We start from the raw sequence: 17,108 nt of genomic DNA, 5'->3' as shown, positions 1-17,108 counted from the left end.
ACGGTACATATCTTTTGGTTTTCGTGCACTGCGCAGCCCACGTACTTTTTTGTTTGTCTTGTTTGCACATCCTGCATCAAAATTAAGAACACAATGAGACATTCATGAAATCAAAAAGCATAAACATACCAGCTAGCTATAATCTTCCAGCACAAATTAAAAAATGAGTGTAACCCTAGAAAATATTTGCAATTAAACAGCTGCCATCATTCTGTAGAGGGTTTGAAAAGGTAAGTACTGAAATCATTGTTCATTGTAATATCAGTCAGATGGCAAACGATGATTAGCATTTGAAATGATTCTCAGAAAAAAAGTTTACTTTCAGGTTCAAGTTTCTTACAGGCAATGACTAATGATGTGTGCATCTCCGTGTACAGTATCTATATGAATTTTACTAGCCTTTCAGGGGTTTTTTTCCAAAGACAAAAGTTTATACTCAATTAATCTAATAGCTTCTGTTCACTTAATAAAGTGATATTTTCTTTGTACTGTCTGCAACCCATCCATTCAACAGTTACACAGCAATATATAAAACATTAAAATTTGTATTATTTTGCTTTTTGTTAAGGGAAATTAATATTATTGTTTTCTCCAGTCATAACACTATGACTTAACAAAAGGTTAAATAATATCCTTGGTCATGATTCATTTCATCTGCTACTCTTAACTCCAACCAAACCTGGGAAGGAGTTGCTGCTAATATCTTTTGAAGTTATTTAGTAAGTCCCGTAAGGATTCTCAGATTTGGCTACTTGAACACTTTCCAGATGCCCCCCACCACTTTACAATCTCTGATAATATTCATATGGAAGCTTTCCACTTCAAACCCTTCCAGTTAGCATAAACTGGCTTTGTGAAGTACTTTACACTTATCATGGAAAAAACACCAAGGAATTTGATTGACTGATTGAGTGGTCCCTGGGACAAGAAATAAATTTAGACGTTTCGTTTAATTGAAGAAAACAGAAGACAGGATGACATGGTGAGGCAGTGGTTAACATTGCTGCCTCACTGCACTGGGGCCCAATTCTCACCCTGAGGTGCTATTTGTGTGGGGTTTGATTGTTCTCCTGTGTCTCTGAGGGTTTCCTTCAGTTGCTCCAGTTTCCTCCCACAGTCCAAAGACACCGTGGTAGGTTATTTGGCTTCTGGGAAAATTGGCCCTGGCACGAGTGTTTGCATGTCTGTGTCTATGTGTACCCTGTCATGGACTGACGTCCCATCTAGAATGTATTTTGCCTTGCATCCATTGCTTGCTGGGAAGTGAATCCATCAGGTGCTTACTCTAGGTGTACAGAGTCTCTTTTATTCAAAAATTGACTTTTTATCAAAGTCCTACCAGCTTAAAAGTAAAATGAGAAGAAATATTGTTTGTGTTCCCCGTGGCTCTCTTTTTGTAACTAGAACAACATGATATATTTTGCAAAAAAACAAATGCTGCAGTAATTCAAAGGCATTCCATAACTTTTCTTATTTCTACTCAACGGCTTCACATTTGTGAAGTTTTTTCTGTTATGTCATGCAATACAGTTCTTTGTAATGGACATAACAGTAATTAAAAACAACAAAAAACAATGACATAGAGAAGTTGTAAGGCAACTTTATTTTAAATAACTTCATTTTTCTTTCTTGTTTGTTTTCTGTGGTCTAAGAAGATAAAGATAGTTGTTATTCTCATTGTTCTTCTACTCTAATGCAAGTGTTGTCTAACTATAGGGGCGTCTGAAGAAGACCGATTGTCAGCTTCTACAGGGGAACCCCGGTTTCCCAGGAGTTCATCAATGACAGATAGCCTTAGAGACAGCCACAGTATCCCTCCACCTCCCCAGACTGCCCCTCCTCCTCCCCCATCTCCCTATTATCTGGACACTGGTCCACCTCCAGCCTTCTGTCCCCCACCTCCCCCAGGACGGATTCATGATCAAACACGCTCTAGTTTTAAACCGGGATCAGAGGCCAAAATCCATGGGCTGCCACAAGTAGTGACTACTGCTGAGATCTATGAACCTCCCCGACCTTCAGCCGCTCATGCTGAGCGCCAGAAAAAAGCCCGTTCCATGATCATCTTGCAGGACTCCTCGCACCTTCCTGTGGAGCCCACAGACATCCCACGACCGGGACCTTCTGCCACGCCTCCTGAGAAAATTAAGAGGAAAGGGAGGGTCATTGACAACCCTTATGCTAATGTTGGCCAGTTTAGCATTGGGTTATACGCTCCCACCAAACCCCAGCGCAAAAAGAGCCCTTTGGTTAAACAACTGCAGGTAGAGGATGCCCAAGAAAGAGCGTCCTTGGCTATGGCTTCTGCTCATGCCAGGGAGCACTCACCAACAGGGAGACTATCTCATACTAGCAGGGCAGAGTACCAACATCAGCTTATCCAGGAGAAAGTTAGAGCCCAAATCGAAGGAAAAGGCCCTTTTGCTGCTGCTATTGCCGGAGCTGTGAAAGACAGAGAGAAGCGATTGGAAGAGAGGAGGAAATCCACAGTCTTCCTATCTGTGGGCGCCATTGAAGGTAGCACTACGGTCCCGGAGCCCCCATCCCTGACCCAGTCTAGGTCTATTGATGAGCGACTACTGGGCAGCAGGGACCAGCTGGGCCAGCTACCTCCCCCAGCCCCTGCTCTCAGGCCTTCACCGGGCGGAACCACATTCATCCACCCTCTCACTGGGAAGCCCCTTGACCCAAACTCACCACTGGCACTTGCGCTGGCCGCAAGAGAACGGGCACTGACTTCCCAGGCTCAGTCGCCATCTAGCAGCCCAGAACCTAGGACTAAAATGGATAAAACAGGGCCTTTGTTTGTGGACACCCAGACCAAAGAGGCAGAACGATCAGATACAGAGGGTGGGGGATTGATATCTCCCCCTTTCTCCCCAGGAACTAAAGGAGGATATGGACCCAGTCTAGGCACAACAACCCCCACTAAGAGCCAATGGGGGACTCCATCAACTCTCCGCAGAGAGATTGAGACAAGGACTGACAAGGCAGAGGAAAGAAAACCAGAAGACAAGAAAAGTATGATTATCAGTATCTTGGATACATCCCAGCAGAAGACGGCTGGCCTGATCATGGTTCACGCAACAAGTAATGGGCAAGCAGTAGGACTGGATTTGGAGGAACCTTCCATAGCTCCTAAAGGTGCCCTGCCTGAGCCCTCCAAGCACTCCCCAGATGAAGCTAAGCTCATACAACCACCCAGCCCTGCTGCCACGACCGCTCAACCGCCAGCCAGCTCATCAACTGAAAAAACACTGGCTCAAGGCAGTTCTGAGGAGGAAGTAGAGCCCTACACTGTCACCCTCCCACCTGCCCAGTTGTCCTCAAGCGATGAAGAGACAAGGGAAGAACTTGCAAAGATTGGGCTCGTGCCACCGCCGGATGAGTTTGCCAATGGTGTCCTGGTGAAGGTCCCAGGGACACCTATACCGCAGCAGACCAAGCCTATTGCACCTTCCGCCTCAACCCAAGCAGCAACAGCAGCAGCAGCAGCAGCACTTCCTACTGCTGGTGGAACACCCTCAGGGAAGCCCTCAGACACCCCCTTGGTGCCTGAGTCTGCAGCCGACTCAGGTGTGGAAGAAATAGACACCCGGAGTTCCAGTGACCACCACCTGGAGACAACAAGTACCATCTCCACCGTCTCAAGCATGTCCACCCTGTCGTCGGAAAGCGGCGAGCCCACCGATACTTACACCTCCTTTGCCGACGGGCAGACTTTTATACTCGAGAAGCCGCCAGTGCCTCCAAAGCCAAAACTCAAGTCCCAGCTCAGCAAGGGGCCGGTGACCTTCAGGGACCCTCTATTGAAGCAGTCTTCGGATAGCGAGCTCCTCTCCCAGCAACATGCGGCCGCGCTGGCTGCAGCCGCCGGCACTGGCCGACCCCGCTACCTCTTCCAGAGAAGGTCCAAGCTTTGGGGGGATCCCGTGGAGATGCGGCCAATCCCTGGGGCCGAGGACGGCAAGCCCACTGTGATCAGTGAACTGAGCTCCAGGCTACAGCAGCTGAATAAGGACACACGATCCCTCGGGGAAGAGCCAACTGGAGCTACACTGGATCCTGGAAAAAAGTCCCCTGTGGTGGGTGCAAGGTAAGGGGCCACTACTGTAAAGAACGTGGTTTCTTAAAACTGTGATTGTCTTAATCACTGGGGATCAATGTGTGGTTAAATGAAAGTATCACTGACATTCCAGGGTTATGCATGACACTGCTGCTTTGATAAACTTTGCACGTTTAATAAACTTAAAATTATGTTTTTAATATTCCTATGATAGACCCCCCATCACTTTGCTACTGATTGTAGTAGCCCATTATTAACTTAACATATATACTGTATATATTCCTTTCACTCAGCTTTGTGACAAAACTGTAGAATACTGCCAATTTAGTACAAAAAACACTTTTGTAGAAAATACACAGTACGAACAGTGAATAGAATGCTCAAGTAGATTGTAAATTTCAAAAAGGCATTGATCAAATATTGAACAGAGTGAAACGTGATTATAGACCTTCTCTCTACAGACAAATGCTTAATATCATAACTTAGTTCTTAGTTCCTTGGGAGCTAAGTCATTATTATCATATTTCACATAACTTTGGAAAATTGTTGTGTTCATAGACACAACTTTAATTACTTTACAAAAGCTTAAATGCGTTTAAGCTGGAGACTGGTGTATTGAGCAATGTTTTACTGTGAAATGTCAGTGACGTTCCTAGATTTTCTCCAGTCTTTCTTGACTAAGGTGAGTGTGAGGAAATGGTGCTCTATCAATGCTTTGATCATTCATCATATTGTAAACAACACCCCGTGTCCTGAAAGATTCCTCTCCATTCAATAAACAAACTAAATGCAGTTTCATTCAAACAATGCAGTGGCCCTAAAATAAACCATATTTATTTATCATAACCAAGATTCTCTTGATAATTTCAGTAATTCATTCATTCATAAGTTATACTGACATTTCAGCAAGTTTTAACTGAATGTCTGTCAGAAATACTTGTACAGTTAAAGTATACTTTATTTTGAAACATCCAAAACAGTTTATGTAATAGGGTGTCCATTGTTGTAAGTATCACTTCTGGATGAAAACGAAGTCAACTCTAGCATCATTCTAAGCAGTGCAGTTTGCTATTTGAAAATTTAATGAGTGACATTTCCAGTAGCAGAAAACTCTTTAGTCTCATTCTAAACTCCTTTGAAGAAGGCGTATTTAATATATTCAGCGTGTTGACCCATTTATTAATGGCCCTGGGTATTTTAGCTAATAAATTATTTTTCTTTCCATTAAAAAGTACGGAAACACAGCAATATCTTCAATCCAGCATTCTGCAGTGGTAAGTAATGTACAGCATAAAATATTAATATTCCATTACAAATATCCTATTAGATTCCTAAACCAAAACCTCATCTGGAGTTCCCTCCCTTACTGGTAGATAACAATGTTTTCGTCCTTAATTTCAGGGCACCAGTGTGTGTGCTGTTTGTTCTGAATAATGCATCATAATGGCCATCAACAAAGTACAAAGTGTCAGATAAAATATCAAATATATTAAAAAATAGATGTGACTTAAATTACATTTTAGCTGGACATGGATTTACGTATTGAATGTGCCATTTTCTTTTTTCAGGAATGACTTGGGATTTTTTTTTTAATGTTTATCTAGCATTAAATATTACCAATGGTGAACTGTTTTCAAGTGTATAAAACCAACTTTGTTTTCTTTGAAAATGCAATGTCTCTTGACTTGAAAGTACAATAAAGTCCTTTGTATTCCTACAGATGTGACAAGGAAAATGAAGAAAAGTAAAGCTTAGGGTGTTAGCTCCTAGGGTAAACATGAACTTAATGTATAAATGTTTTGAACTAATCCCTTCTTAACACAATAACTTTAGTTCTGTTGTTATTCTCACCAAGTCATATGTTACCTTGTCTGCTATTTTAACTCTTGGAAAAGCACAGGTTCTCATACCACTACTTTCAGAGTACACCTTCAGGAGTGTTTAACAAGTTGTGGAGTTCTGAAAAGTACAGCATTGTCCATTACTACATGTTGCCACAATTGTGCTAAGTAACATACCTGTGATTTTTCTTTTCATTGTTTGCATCCTGACGAGTCCAGTACAAGCACTTTTGAGGATATCAGCCTCCATTCAGTACAGCAGGGTTATGTTCTTCAGGCTGCTCCTTGTCTGGCGTCTTTCAACTGCAACAGAAATGCCTTTCTCCCAGCCTTCATGCACTGGAACGACCTGTAGTTGATGTTTCCCTGCCAGTTGCAAATGATGTCACTCAGCTGCAGAACACAATCCTGGTGGACTGAATGTAAGCCGCACTGGACTTCTGCTATAGCTTATAAGCAGTGTATTTATCTTCATAATTCTGTGAATTAGGAAATTTCTCTGTGAGCTCTGGAAGTTTTAGTACACCATGAAGTACACCACATTAACAAATTTAGTCTTAAACATTGTTTTTTTCAAGTACAACTGAGGTGTTGTGCTCTAATTCCTGTACGTGTGTTAAACAAGTATTGATGATAATTTCATCAACCATAACCTACAAACCTTTCTGACTAGCTTTGAAGTTCAGACTTCAGTATCAGTTCATTAATCAAATACAGTTGAACTATCTAATGGACTGCTCCTCTAGGGAACTTTAGACCTGTCTTAACAGAGTTCTATATACTGTAGGTGTTCTTGGTTTCTTCTTATGTGAAAATCCTCAATACAAAATATTAAAGTTACTTAAAAGTCAGGCTCCATTTTCGGATATGCTCTTGCAAAATTGGTATATTGTTCACAATTCTGAATGAGTTTGAAATATGCAAATGAGCCCATCTTTACCACTGTACTATCACATTTGAGTCAAACCAATTATTCAAACCAGACTCATGTTTCTCTTTTGTATCTTCTCAGCAAAGTGGCAAAAATAGAACAGTATACGACACTTACCACATATGTTAAAATTTAAATTAAAATAAATTATAAAATCACTTTACTACTTTTCTCTATTTTTTCTTTTCTTCATTTGCTAAATATAAGCTATTTGGTGTATTTACCGTATAATGAAAAGGCTCACACAATTTGCAGAATTAACCCAAAACATTATACAAGTCTCAAATACTCACATGGAGAGTATCCAATTTTAAGCTCACATTAGTATTGTTTTTGTTTTGGTTGCAGACAATGAGATACAGTACATGCATTTATCATTCAAAGTCTTACTCAAGAGCACAAAATTTAGCAAGGGTTGCCCTCACAAATAGAGAGCATAATGCACAAAGGACTGTATGATTCCTTTTAATATTTTGTTTTGGGGAAAACATAAGAATGCTTTTTTCTGCAAAAAAGTGAAGAGGTATAATTTGAATAAGCACTTTTAGCGAATTATTCATTTTGTATTGCGGAATGGAAAAGTCTACCTTTTACAGATACCGAGAGTAATCAAGTCAGGGACTTTACGTTCTGTTTTACAGGCATAAATAGTATCTGCTCTGTCTACAATGGAATATTTTACTTTCCCTGCTTTGAGACATACCTTTTCTGGAGAGTAATGTATCTCATTCTGTAGACTTGTGTGCCTTAAATGTATCAGGAGGTGCAAACAAGGTAACAGAGGACTTGGGATTATTAATACACTAGCATGTGCCACATCATTGCAGCTCATTTAGATCTTAGGTCTCTTCATCTTTCACACATTTACTCCTGCATTAGACTCTTCTACCTGTCGCATTCCTATACTGTAATGGTGTGCAAGCAGAGAGGACAGGTCAACTTAACTCATAAAAAAATACATTTTTTACAGTTTACTGTAATCAATCATCAGAATCTGAAGGTATCATTTTCTTTGTATTTCACATTAGTATTTTAAATAGTGTTGAAGTTCTCAAGATATAGTACCTTGTATTAAAACCACTGTGTATTTAAACCACTATTGAAAATGAATATACTCAGTTTTTACAAAGGAATACTCGATTTAGCAGTATAAACTCTGTATATTTGGCAGCTAGCAGTTTTACACCAGGTCCTTGAGCAAAACTGAATAAAATATACTGTACTTTATGTAGGGACAGGAGGTGTTAGTTGTTGCAGGCAATAGAAATGTCATATTTTTTACGTTCCAGAACAGGTGGTATACTACAGTATGCAATACATAAAACATCTATGTGGCAAACAGCATTTCTAGAGAAATAGGACCAGATTCTGGGAAATATTATTTTTATTTTTCTACAAAGCAGAAGCAGCAATAGTTGCTACAGTCCAAGCTCCTCAACACTTTTCCCTGTTCTGCTCAATCCTATTCTGGAGGTGCAGCCCTTTTCCGGAGATGAGAAGGTGTTTACACTTTCTCAAGGTAGTTAATTGGGTCACTCACTCACAGGCTGTCCACATCACCAAGCTGTGCAAGAGTTTTGTGATCTGGAAAGAAATCATTGTGAAGCTGAAAACATTAACTATCATAAACAATATAGTCAATGTCAATGTTAGAATTAATAGTCTTGACACAATGATTACACTCATGAGGCACAATATAGAGCACACTTTTTACACGATTCACAGCCTTACAGAGATACTTATGCAAAGGCCTAACGTGTACACTGCAGGTACTAAAATATTGTGTCAAATGGGGCAAATAAACATTTCTCATCTTAATATGGTTTGGTTCTGTATATTGAATCAAATTACAAGAAAAGTATTTTAGCACTGAAAAGCCATCATAAAGAAATTGTAATAAAAGCCAGTGATGGCACACAGTAGAAACAAACAGTTTTATGTACTTCTAGCTTCCAAAATGCTTGCAATTCAAATAGTCCATTTCATTAAGCAAGTTGAAAGCTGTGGTGGTTAGGGTTAGGTTCATTGGGGAATTTATATCTGAATATCTCACCAAAACTATTCTGATCTGGGAGAAGTTTCTGTTGGGTTTCAATGCCCTTAGCAGTCCTTGTTTCCATTTAACAAGGTAACAGGAAAGAGAAGAAATCATTCAAACATTTTATCATCTTTCAGAGCTTTGGAGAGCTGTAATTAACACCATTAAGAAAGAAATTCTTCAGAATCAAATCCACTTTTTAATTTAAGCGATACACAACTTCCTCTATTTCATTATGACAGTGTGAGATTCCTTTTGCAATACAATTAAAAATCCAGCAAATATATATACATAACCACATTATGTAATACATAAAACATCTATGTGACAAACAGCATTTCTAGACAAATAGGACCAGATTCTGGGAAATATTTGTACACTGTCTATAAAAGGTACAGTACTTCTGCATTCTGCATACCTTCCACTTTCTCAAACAAGACATCTGTCACATCTGTCCATCATCTGATGGACTGCAACCTGTGACATTCCTGATTACTTGTCATCAACCTGTCCTTGCAGAGGAGTCTTCTTCCCTGGGTGAGCTGTATGCTTTGAGTGGTATTCAATTATCTCTGGTACACATCAAAAAGGATTTTTCACAGGGGGGCCACAAGGACTTTGTGATGTAGTGTTCTCCATTCATGAATTCTTCAATTTGGTCACATCAACCTTAAAATACTTCATCTGCAGAATCCAATTCTCCAATATTAGAACTATTTTAATCATATCCAATGAATTTTGAATATGTCATTAATTTGCACACCATTACTGTCTTCATTTATCTACATTGCAGTATTGGCAATCATTTTTCACTTTCATTTAAGCCTAATGAAGAAGGTACAACACACACAATGTTCTTTTTTTGATAAAAATGCATTTTTATTGATTTTTTTAAATAAATGATTCATGCTCAAAAGTTTCATCGGTCTGACTCTCCATTTTGACCAAATCACATAGGAGGATTGTTTCATAGCTTTGGCTGTCTTTTGAAAACTGTGGTTTGCATTTTTTTTTGTATGTTGTTCTGTTCTTTTCTGTTTTACCAAAATGTGTGGTGAAAATTACGCCTGTTCCCGGATTTATCTCCTGTTCACAATTCTCATATAACAAAAACCGAAACATCCATGATGTGTTCAATTAATGGAAATGAACCAGTTTGTCCCATTATTATATACATTGAAGCCACAAAGGATTTAATTAGTGCATCACTGGACAAGTACATTAAAATTTGGATTTCTGCGGCTGAACTCAGTTACCACTACTGACACCTTGGCCTAAGTTAAATCTAAACATTTGCCACCAAATTCACAAGAATTGTGTGGCAGTGAAAAAAGCAACCTCAGTACTTGGTTTGTAATGTGCCACTGGCAGGTGGTTCAAAGTCTTCATTGAATCTGAGCCCTTGCTTAAAATATCTTGGTCTAGCTATTAAACTGGAAAATGTTCTGTGAGAAGCCTGATTTGTGAAGAAAAGTTCGCTTTTTTAAGTGATGCATTTGAAGCGAGCTGCACCTCCTGGAAGTACCCATAGGTGGAGATAAAAATCTGGGAACACTTGTCCTTTTTGTTTTACCCTTTTTTTATTGTGTTAAGATATGAATTGTGTGCTCATTTTTTTATTTTCATGGATTGATGCTAACATTCTTCTCATTGCCTCTCTTTCTGCTCACTTTGCATGCCTGCGCTGCTCTGTCTAGAACTGAATCTGGCCCCAGGAGGGTGGGAAAACTGTGTAAGTGCGCATGTTCATCTCATTTCAATCCTCATTGTTTCAGTTCCTTTCTCTCTCCCCTTTCCCAGAACTGACTTCTCTCTCCTGTTCTGTTTTTTGATGTTGTTTGTCTTTTACTTCTGGTACTCATCCTTGTCACGTGGCTGCGCTTTTATTTAAAGCCCCCACTCCCCGTCCCCCCCCCCCCAGCCTTCCAGATGCCGAGAATTGGTTCTCCCTGCCATGTTCTAACGTCAGCCAGAGCGGAGAAAAACAATTTTTCTCCCTTACAGAAATGAAGTTCATTCAATTAACTAATATTGAATTTTATAAGCGCAGCAAAAGCTTTCACTTAGAAATGGATGAAGAGGTTTTTTTTTTCTAAAGAAGCAATTATACCTGAGTATTTCTTAAACTGATATTGCTTCAAAGAATTGTGATGTTGTTCGGAAGAGGCACGCAAGGATATTCCTTTCTGAGAATTTTTGTTTTTCCAGGAAAGCTCATTGAGAATAAATTCTCGGCAGTGTGAAGGTCAACTGTGCTTTATATCTTTGAAAACTGGAGTTGTTTTTTTTTTTATTTGTATTATTTAGCACACTTACAGCATGCCTTGCACACTTTTCAATACTACACCTGATGCCTTACAACACCAAACAAAATGTTTTGTTAAAGAAACATTGCCAGATTTTGGCAGGTTGTATAGATTTCTGTAGACATTTTGTAACGTCTAGCTGCATAAATATACAAATGCCGGCTAAATATATATCTACTACATAGAATATATATACATAAGCTATAAACACCATACTGTCTTTTAAAGTTGACTTTACCAAGTTTCTTGGACAATTATATTGTATTTAAAGAGGTATAAGAACCTTAGAAAATATTTTTTTTAAATATAAATATTTTTTCAGTGAATAGTTTTTAAAACGATTGAAGCAGAGGTGCTACAGTACATTGCATTTGTATTGCATAGTTAAATGGACATTGTAAAAGAGTAACTGGAACTTTATAGTAGATACCACATAGATACAAAAGAGCACCGTCAAGCTCAATTCCTGGGGTGTTGATTTCCCGTGTTCCTTAGGGTACAGTGACGTTCTTTCCAGGTCCTCACTTACTTAATTCATCCAACAATTATTATTATTAAATTATTAAAAGTTTATTAAATACAACCAGTAAGACAATAAATGGATAATTTAGGGTGACAGTAACAGAGGACACTCAATCTCTCCAGTAACTGGGCTTGGACAGGCATGGGTTAGAGACACATTGTTTACTATAATGGAAAATTGAATGCATTTTAGTCCACTTCCTTTTTATTTTTATTTGATGCCTTTTCCTTTGACAAATTCTGCTTTACACTAAATATCTTTTGCCTAAATTCTTAGCAAAACTGAGCCAGCTTGTAAAGACTGGAGAAAAAAAAAATTATGCCCTGCAAGTAAAGGGAAAATAGGTCTTGCTAATGTTTGCAGTTGCTTAAGGTACGTACTGTAAAAGAGCGTACATGATCTGGTAAAAATCCTACTGCAGGAGACGGGGTGGATGTTGTTTCAAGAAGAATTTACTTTGGATTCAGAGCAAGTAGCAAAATGAATTCACAACTCGCACTTCTATAGCTTGTTTGTCTTTCCTGAGTCTTTCTAATTCAGATTGACCTGGAAGGCAGCAGACAGAGAATACGCTTTGTATCTGTAGCACTTAGAGTCTGCATTAACATTTTATGTTACTAACTCAATCCACCGTGGATAGCAGCATTTCCCAACCCTGGTCCTGGAGAAACAGTCTCTGCTGGTTTCTATTCCAGCTGAGCTCTAGTGTACATCTCCATTGCTTGGAACAGGCACCTCTGGATAAATCATGAGGGTACCCATTATATCAACAAGCAAGTGTTATACAATGCCAAAAACTGCCCCACATGTCTGCAGACTATCCCTGCTCCATTCATGGCTCATTCTCTGTTGTAGACGCAGGGTGGATGGTAAAGGGAAATTTAAATCCATTTTTGATTGGAATTTCAGTCCCCGACAGTAGTTAGATTGGCTGCACTATTTGGTTTATATTGATGTTGCCCATGTGTGCAACCTGACTACTAAATCTGATTTCCATATGCAGTCGCTGTGGTTGGCTTATGCTTCTGTGGCAGGGAGAGCACCAGCATAGATGAATATACCGTGCTAAGTACCGTTTTTTGTGTGAAAACATCAAGTGAACTTGTATGCCCTATAAATCTAAGAAATAAATTCAAAATGACATTGTTTCATTATACATAAAATGATTAGAAATTAAGTACTTGCTCTTGTCTATCCAAATGCATTGGTGCATCGAGCTTCAAAAATCAAATCACAAATATAAGACAATTTTAAAAATGTCACTCTCTATCAGAATATCCCAAACAAATGTATTTTCATAGAATTAATTAAATATGACATTATTTTAACAAACTGTTGAAATAATAAATGATCTGGATCTATTTAAGGGGAGTTTTGTGGAATTCCTTCTATTTTATATCCTATCTGCATGGAACTGAAGATTGTTACTTATCTTTGGGAAAAAAAGAATGTTTTGGCTATTGAACCTTCTACAAGAGAAGTTTCTTGAGGTTTTGACTCAATTGTTGAAACTTTCGACTCAACTGTTAAACGTTGTGTTTATTTGTACTTTAGAGCATGGAATTAACCTCTGCTTGTTCCTTTGCTGCCTGCACGCTGACTCTGTTCCCCACATGAACCTTTGTAATGGACGTTTTAAAACCAGTTTTCTTCAGCACTGCTCTTAGACATGTTTGCTGTTAAGAACTGCTCTCCATTTGGCTTGTGGCGAGTTGCTCTGTAGATCATCTACAGTCAGTACCTGCTAGAGAAACAAGGCCACTATCAGAGCACCCTGGAAAAGCCACAGGTGTCACTGTTGCACAGCAAAAGTCAGGGTGCCATAGCTGATTCAAGTCCACCCAACCTCCAACGGTGTTTTATTAAATGTTATAAATTCATTCAAATGTCCCATTGCATCATACATTACACACCAACAAAAACTTAGTCTTGTTTTTTTCTATTATTATTATTGATGATGATAATAATAATTCCTTACACTTACAGTTTTATGCAAAAGTTTGGGCACCCCTGGCCAAATTACATGTTTTGTTGTTTTGTTGATGTTCTAAGTGAAAAGACGTTAACACAACCTCTGCAGCGAACAAATTTAAACTTGACATGTTTCTGCAAATATTAATGCACAGTTACCATTTATTTGCTAAATTTAACAGATTGAAAAAAATAAAACAGTAAATGTGGCAGGTGCAAAAGTTTGGGCACCCTTCCCGTTGACCCGCTAGTGTTATTTTTTTTGTTAGGTCTCAGAACTTAATTGACTCATTAGGCCTTAATCCAAGACAGGTGATGACAGTTCCAGAGCTTCATAAATTCTCTGACTCTTCGAACCTTTCAGGGTGTTGTGCTTACACTCAACAACCATGGGCTCCGCTCCTCTAAGCAGCTGACTGAGGATCAGAAAATAAAGATAATTGACTCTTACAAAGCAGGGGAAGGCTATAAAAAGATATCTAAATGCTTCCTGCTTGAAATTTCCACTGTCCAAAATGTCATTTTTCATGTCATTAAGAAAAGGAAGTTAAGGGGAACTGTTGAAGTCAAGACAAGATCTGGAAACCAAGAAAAATCTCTGATAGAACTGCTCGTAGACTGGTCAGGAATGCGAGAATCCATATCACTGCGAAGGACCTGCAGGAAGGTTTAGCTGGCACGGGAGTAGTGGTGCACTGGTCCACTGTGCAGCATCGCTTGCACAAACATGATCTACATAGAAGAGTCACCAGAAAGGAAACCTTACCTGTGATCTCATCACAAAAGTCAACGTCTGAAGTATGCAACACAGCACTTAGATAAGCCAGAGGCATTTTGGAACCAAGTCTGATGAAGCAGAAATGGAACTATTTGGCTACAATCACCAAAGGTACATTTGGAGAAAAAAAGGAGAAGCATTTGAAGAAAAGAACACCTTGCCAACTGTTAAGCATGGGGGTGGATCTAGTATGCTTTGGGGTTGTGTGGTAGCCAGTGGCTCAGGAAATATTGTGCAGGTAGAGGGAAGAATGGATTCTACTAAGTATCAACAAATCCTGGAAGCTAATGTCTCACAGTCGGTGAAGAAACTGAAGCTGAAAAGAGGTTAGATATTACAACAAGACAATGATCCAAAACATACCTCCTAATCAGCCATGAACTACTTCAAGAAATGAAAGATTAAGGTTTTGGAAAGGCCTTCACAGTCCCCAGACTTGAATATTATTGAAAATCTGTGGTTAGATCTCAAACATGCAGTGCATGCAAGATGACCTAAGAATATTTCTGAACTAGAAGTGTTCTGCAAGGAATAGTGGGGGAAAAAATCCTAAAGCAAGAATAGAAAGACTGTTAGCTGGTTAAAAGAAACGTTTGGAGGCTGTGATTTCTGCCAAAGGGGGTGTTACTAAGTACCAACTTTTGCACATGCCACATTAACTGTTTTATTTTTTTTTCAATCTGTTAAATTCAGCAAATAAATGGTAACTGTGCATTAAAATTTGTAGAAATATGTCAAGTTTAAGTTTGTTCACTGAAGAAGGTTGTATTAACTTCTTTTCACGTAGAAAATCAACAAAACGTAATTTGGGCAGGGGTGCCCAACGTTTTGCATACTCCTGTATATAGCACTTTTCTGGACACTCCACTCAGCACTTTGCAGGTAATGGACTCCCCTCCACCACCACAAATGTGCAGCCCCACCTGAATGACAGCCATAGTGACCACAGTACGCTCACCACTCACCATTCATAGATGGGGATTATTAGGAGGCCAAGATTGATAAAGGCCAATAGGAAATTTGGCCAGGATGCCGGAGTAACACCCCTACTCCTTATTTGAGAATCGCCCTGGAGTTTTTGTTGACCACAGAGAGTCAGGACCTCAGTTTTACATCTCATCCGAAGGACAGAGTCTTTTTACAGTATAGTGTCCCCATCAGTATACTGGGGCAGAAGGACACACACGGACCACAGGGTGAGCACCCATTACTGGTCCCACTAACACCACTTCCAGCAACAACCTTAATTTTTCCTAGGAGGTCTCTCATCCAGGTACTGACCAGGCTCACACCTTCTTAGCTTCTTCTTCAGGGGATTGTTAGTTGTGAATTGTAAGATGATATGGCTTCTTCAAAAGACTGCACACAAATTTGATGTAATCACACACAATACCCAGATATTGCTGTATTGTGGGGCACTTTTATGCATCAGATCTGTTACTCAGTCCCTTGAGAATTCCTCAGTTGATGAAGGTGGCAGCTACTGATACAGTATACTGTCACCCATTTGGTAGTTTAACCTGCTAAGGTTCATTGCTATACCTGTTGACAGTTGTCAAAAATCCCAAATAAAATAACCATAAATTAATTGTAAGAAAATACTCATAAATGTTTGGTACCAAACCTGACATTCATTCTGCCATCTGATTGATTCTACAAGGAGTAAGATAAAGCACTGACAGTAGTAAAATTACATTTCTGTTATGAACTTAGAATACAAAATGATAGATTGTTGCATCATTGAAGATATTTACAGTTACTTTTGCTCCTCAGCCATTTCTGTCCAGATTGTATTGACTTTTTTTGCTGTTTGGAAAGTAATACTTAAGGTCATTGGGAAACCAGGATTATGGGATTTCGGTTTTCTTCTTTAAGCACATTTACAAACTATTTTTTTCATAGAAGAAAAAATACACTATTACAGACAGTACCTGATCTAAGCAGAGCTAAAGTGAAAGTAATAATTATGTATTTCTTATTCAGTTTTATAAATAAGTAAATCACAGTTGCTGTTCACACCAGGAAATTAATTCAACTACTTAACAGCTGTGAGACTAAAGGAGATGAAAATTCTAACAGTGAAATGTGGACAAACTTTTTTTTTCTAGTAATGGCGTTTTCTATTGTCGTTTGTGCTTTGCACTTTGGTCAGCTGGTCTGCAAAACTATTTATACAAATATAAATATATAGTAAGAATGTTGTTCTTGCTGCTGAGCTAAAGGATAATACTACACCTAACTAGAGCTGAGAAATTTCTCAAGAGGTTTCTCTGTGGACTTTGCTGATTTTCTCATACTGGTGCTTTGTTTCATGTCTTCTCAAGGCGGTTTAGGTAAAAGAGCAGGGCAAAATGAAGACAGCAGAAGATAATGAGAGGTTGGCATAAACACAGCATAACAGGGCCAAGAGTGACAAGACTAAGAATAGGGAGACTGGAAAGTGCTGCAGTACAACTGAGCAGTGACATACAGCATCTGGACATGACAGAGAATGAACTCTCTTTAGAAGTCTGTTATACTGAGAAAAAGAGTGATGACCTTCACTTAAATTGATTGCTTCTACAAAGCAGCAATGACTTGCCTGGTAATATCCATTAGATTTTCCAGGAGTAAGTGAACTCAGACCTGATATACTGTACTATAGTACACACCCA

General features: G+C 39.0%; 1 protein-coding gene across 1 annotated transcript in view; it reads left to right on the top strand.

The window, feature by feature from the left end:
* shank3a (SH3 and multiple ankyrin repeat domains 3a) overlaps positions 1 to 17,108 on the top strand; it is a 476,554-nt gene that overhangs the window by 458,314 nt on the left and 1,132 nt on the right. The window contains exon 24 of the mRNA XM_088922585.1: positions 1,717 to 4,096. Coding sequence (XP_088778711.1) covers positions 1,717 to 4,096 — 2,380 coding nt within the window. The remainder of the gene's footprint in view (positions 1 to 1,716; positions 4,097 to 17,108) is intronic.

Source organism: Atractosteus spatula, chromosome 8 (genome assembly GCF_055471065.1).
Source record: "Atractosteus spatula isolate fAtrSpa1 chromosome 8, fAtrSpa1.hap1, whole genome shotgun sequence".
In the NCBI taxonomy this organism is placed as follows: domain Eukaryota; kingdom Metazoa; phylum Chordata; class Actinopteri; order Semionotiformes; family Lepisosteidae; genus Atractosteus; species Atractosteus spatula.
This window is presented reverse-complemented; position numbering and strand designations above follow the sequence as displayed.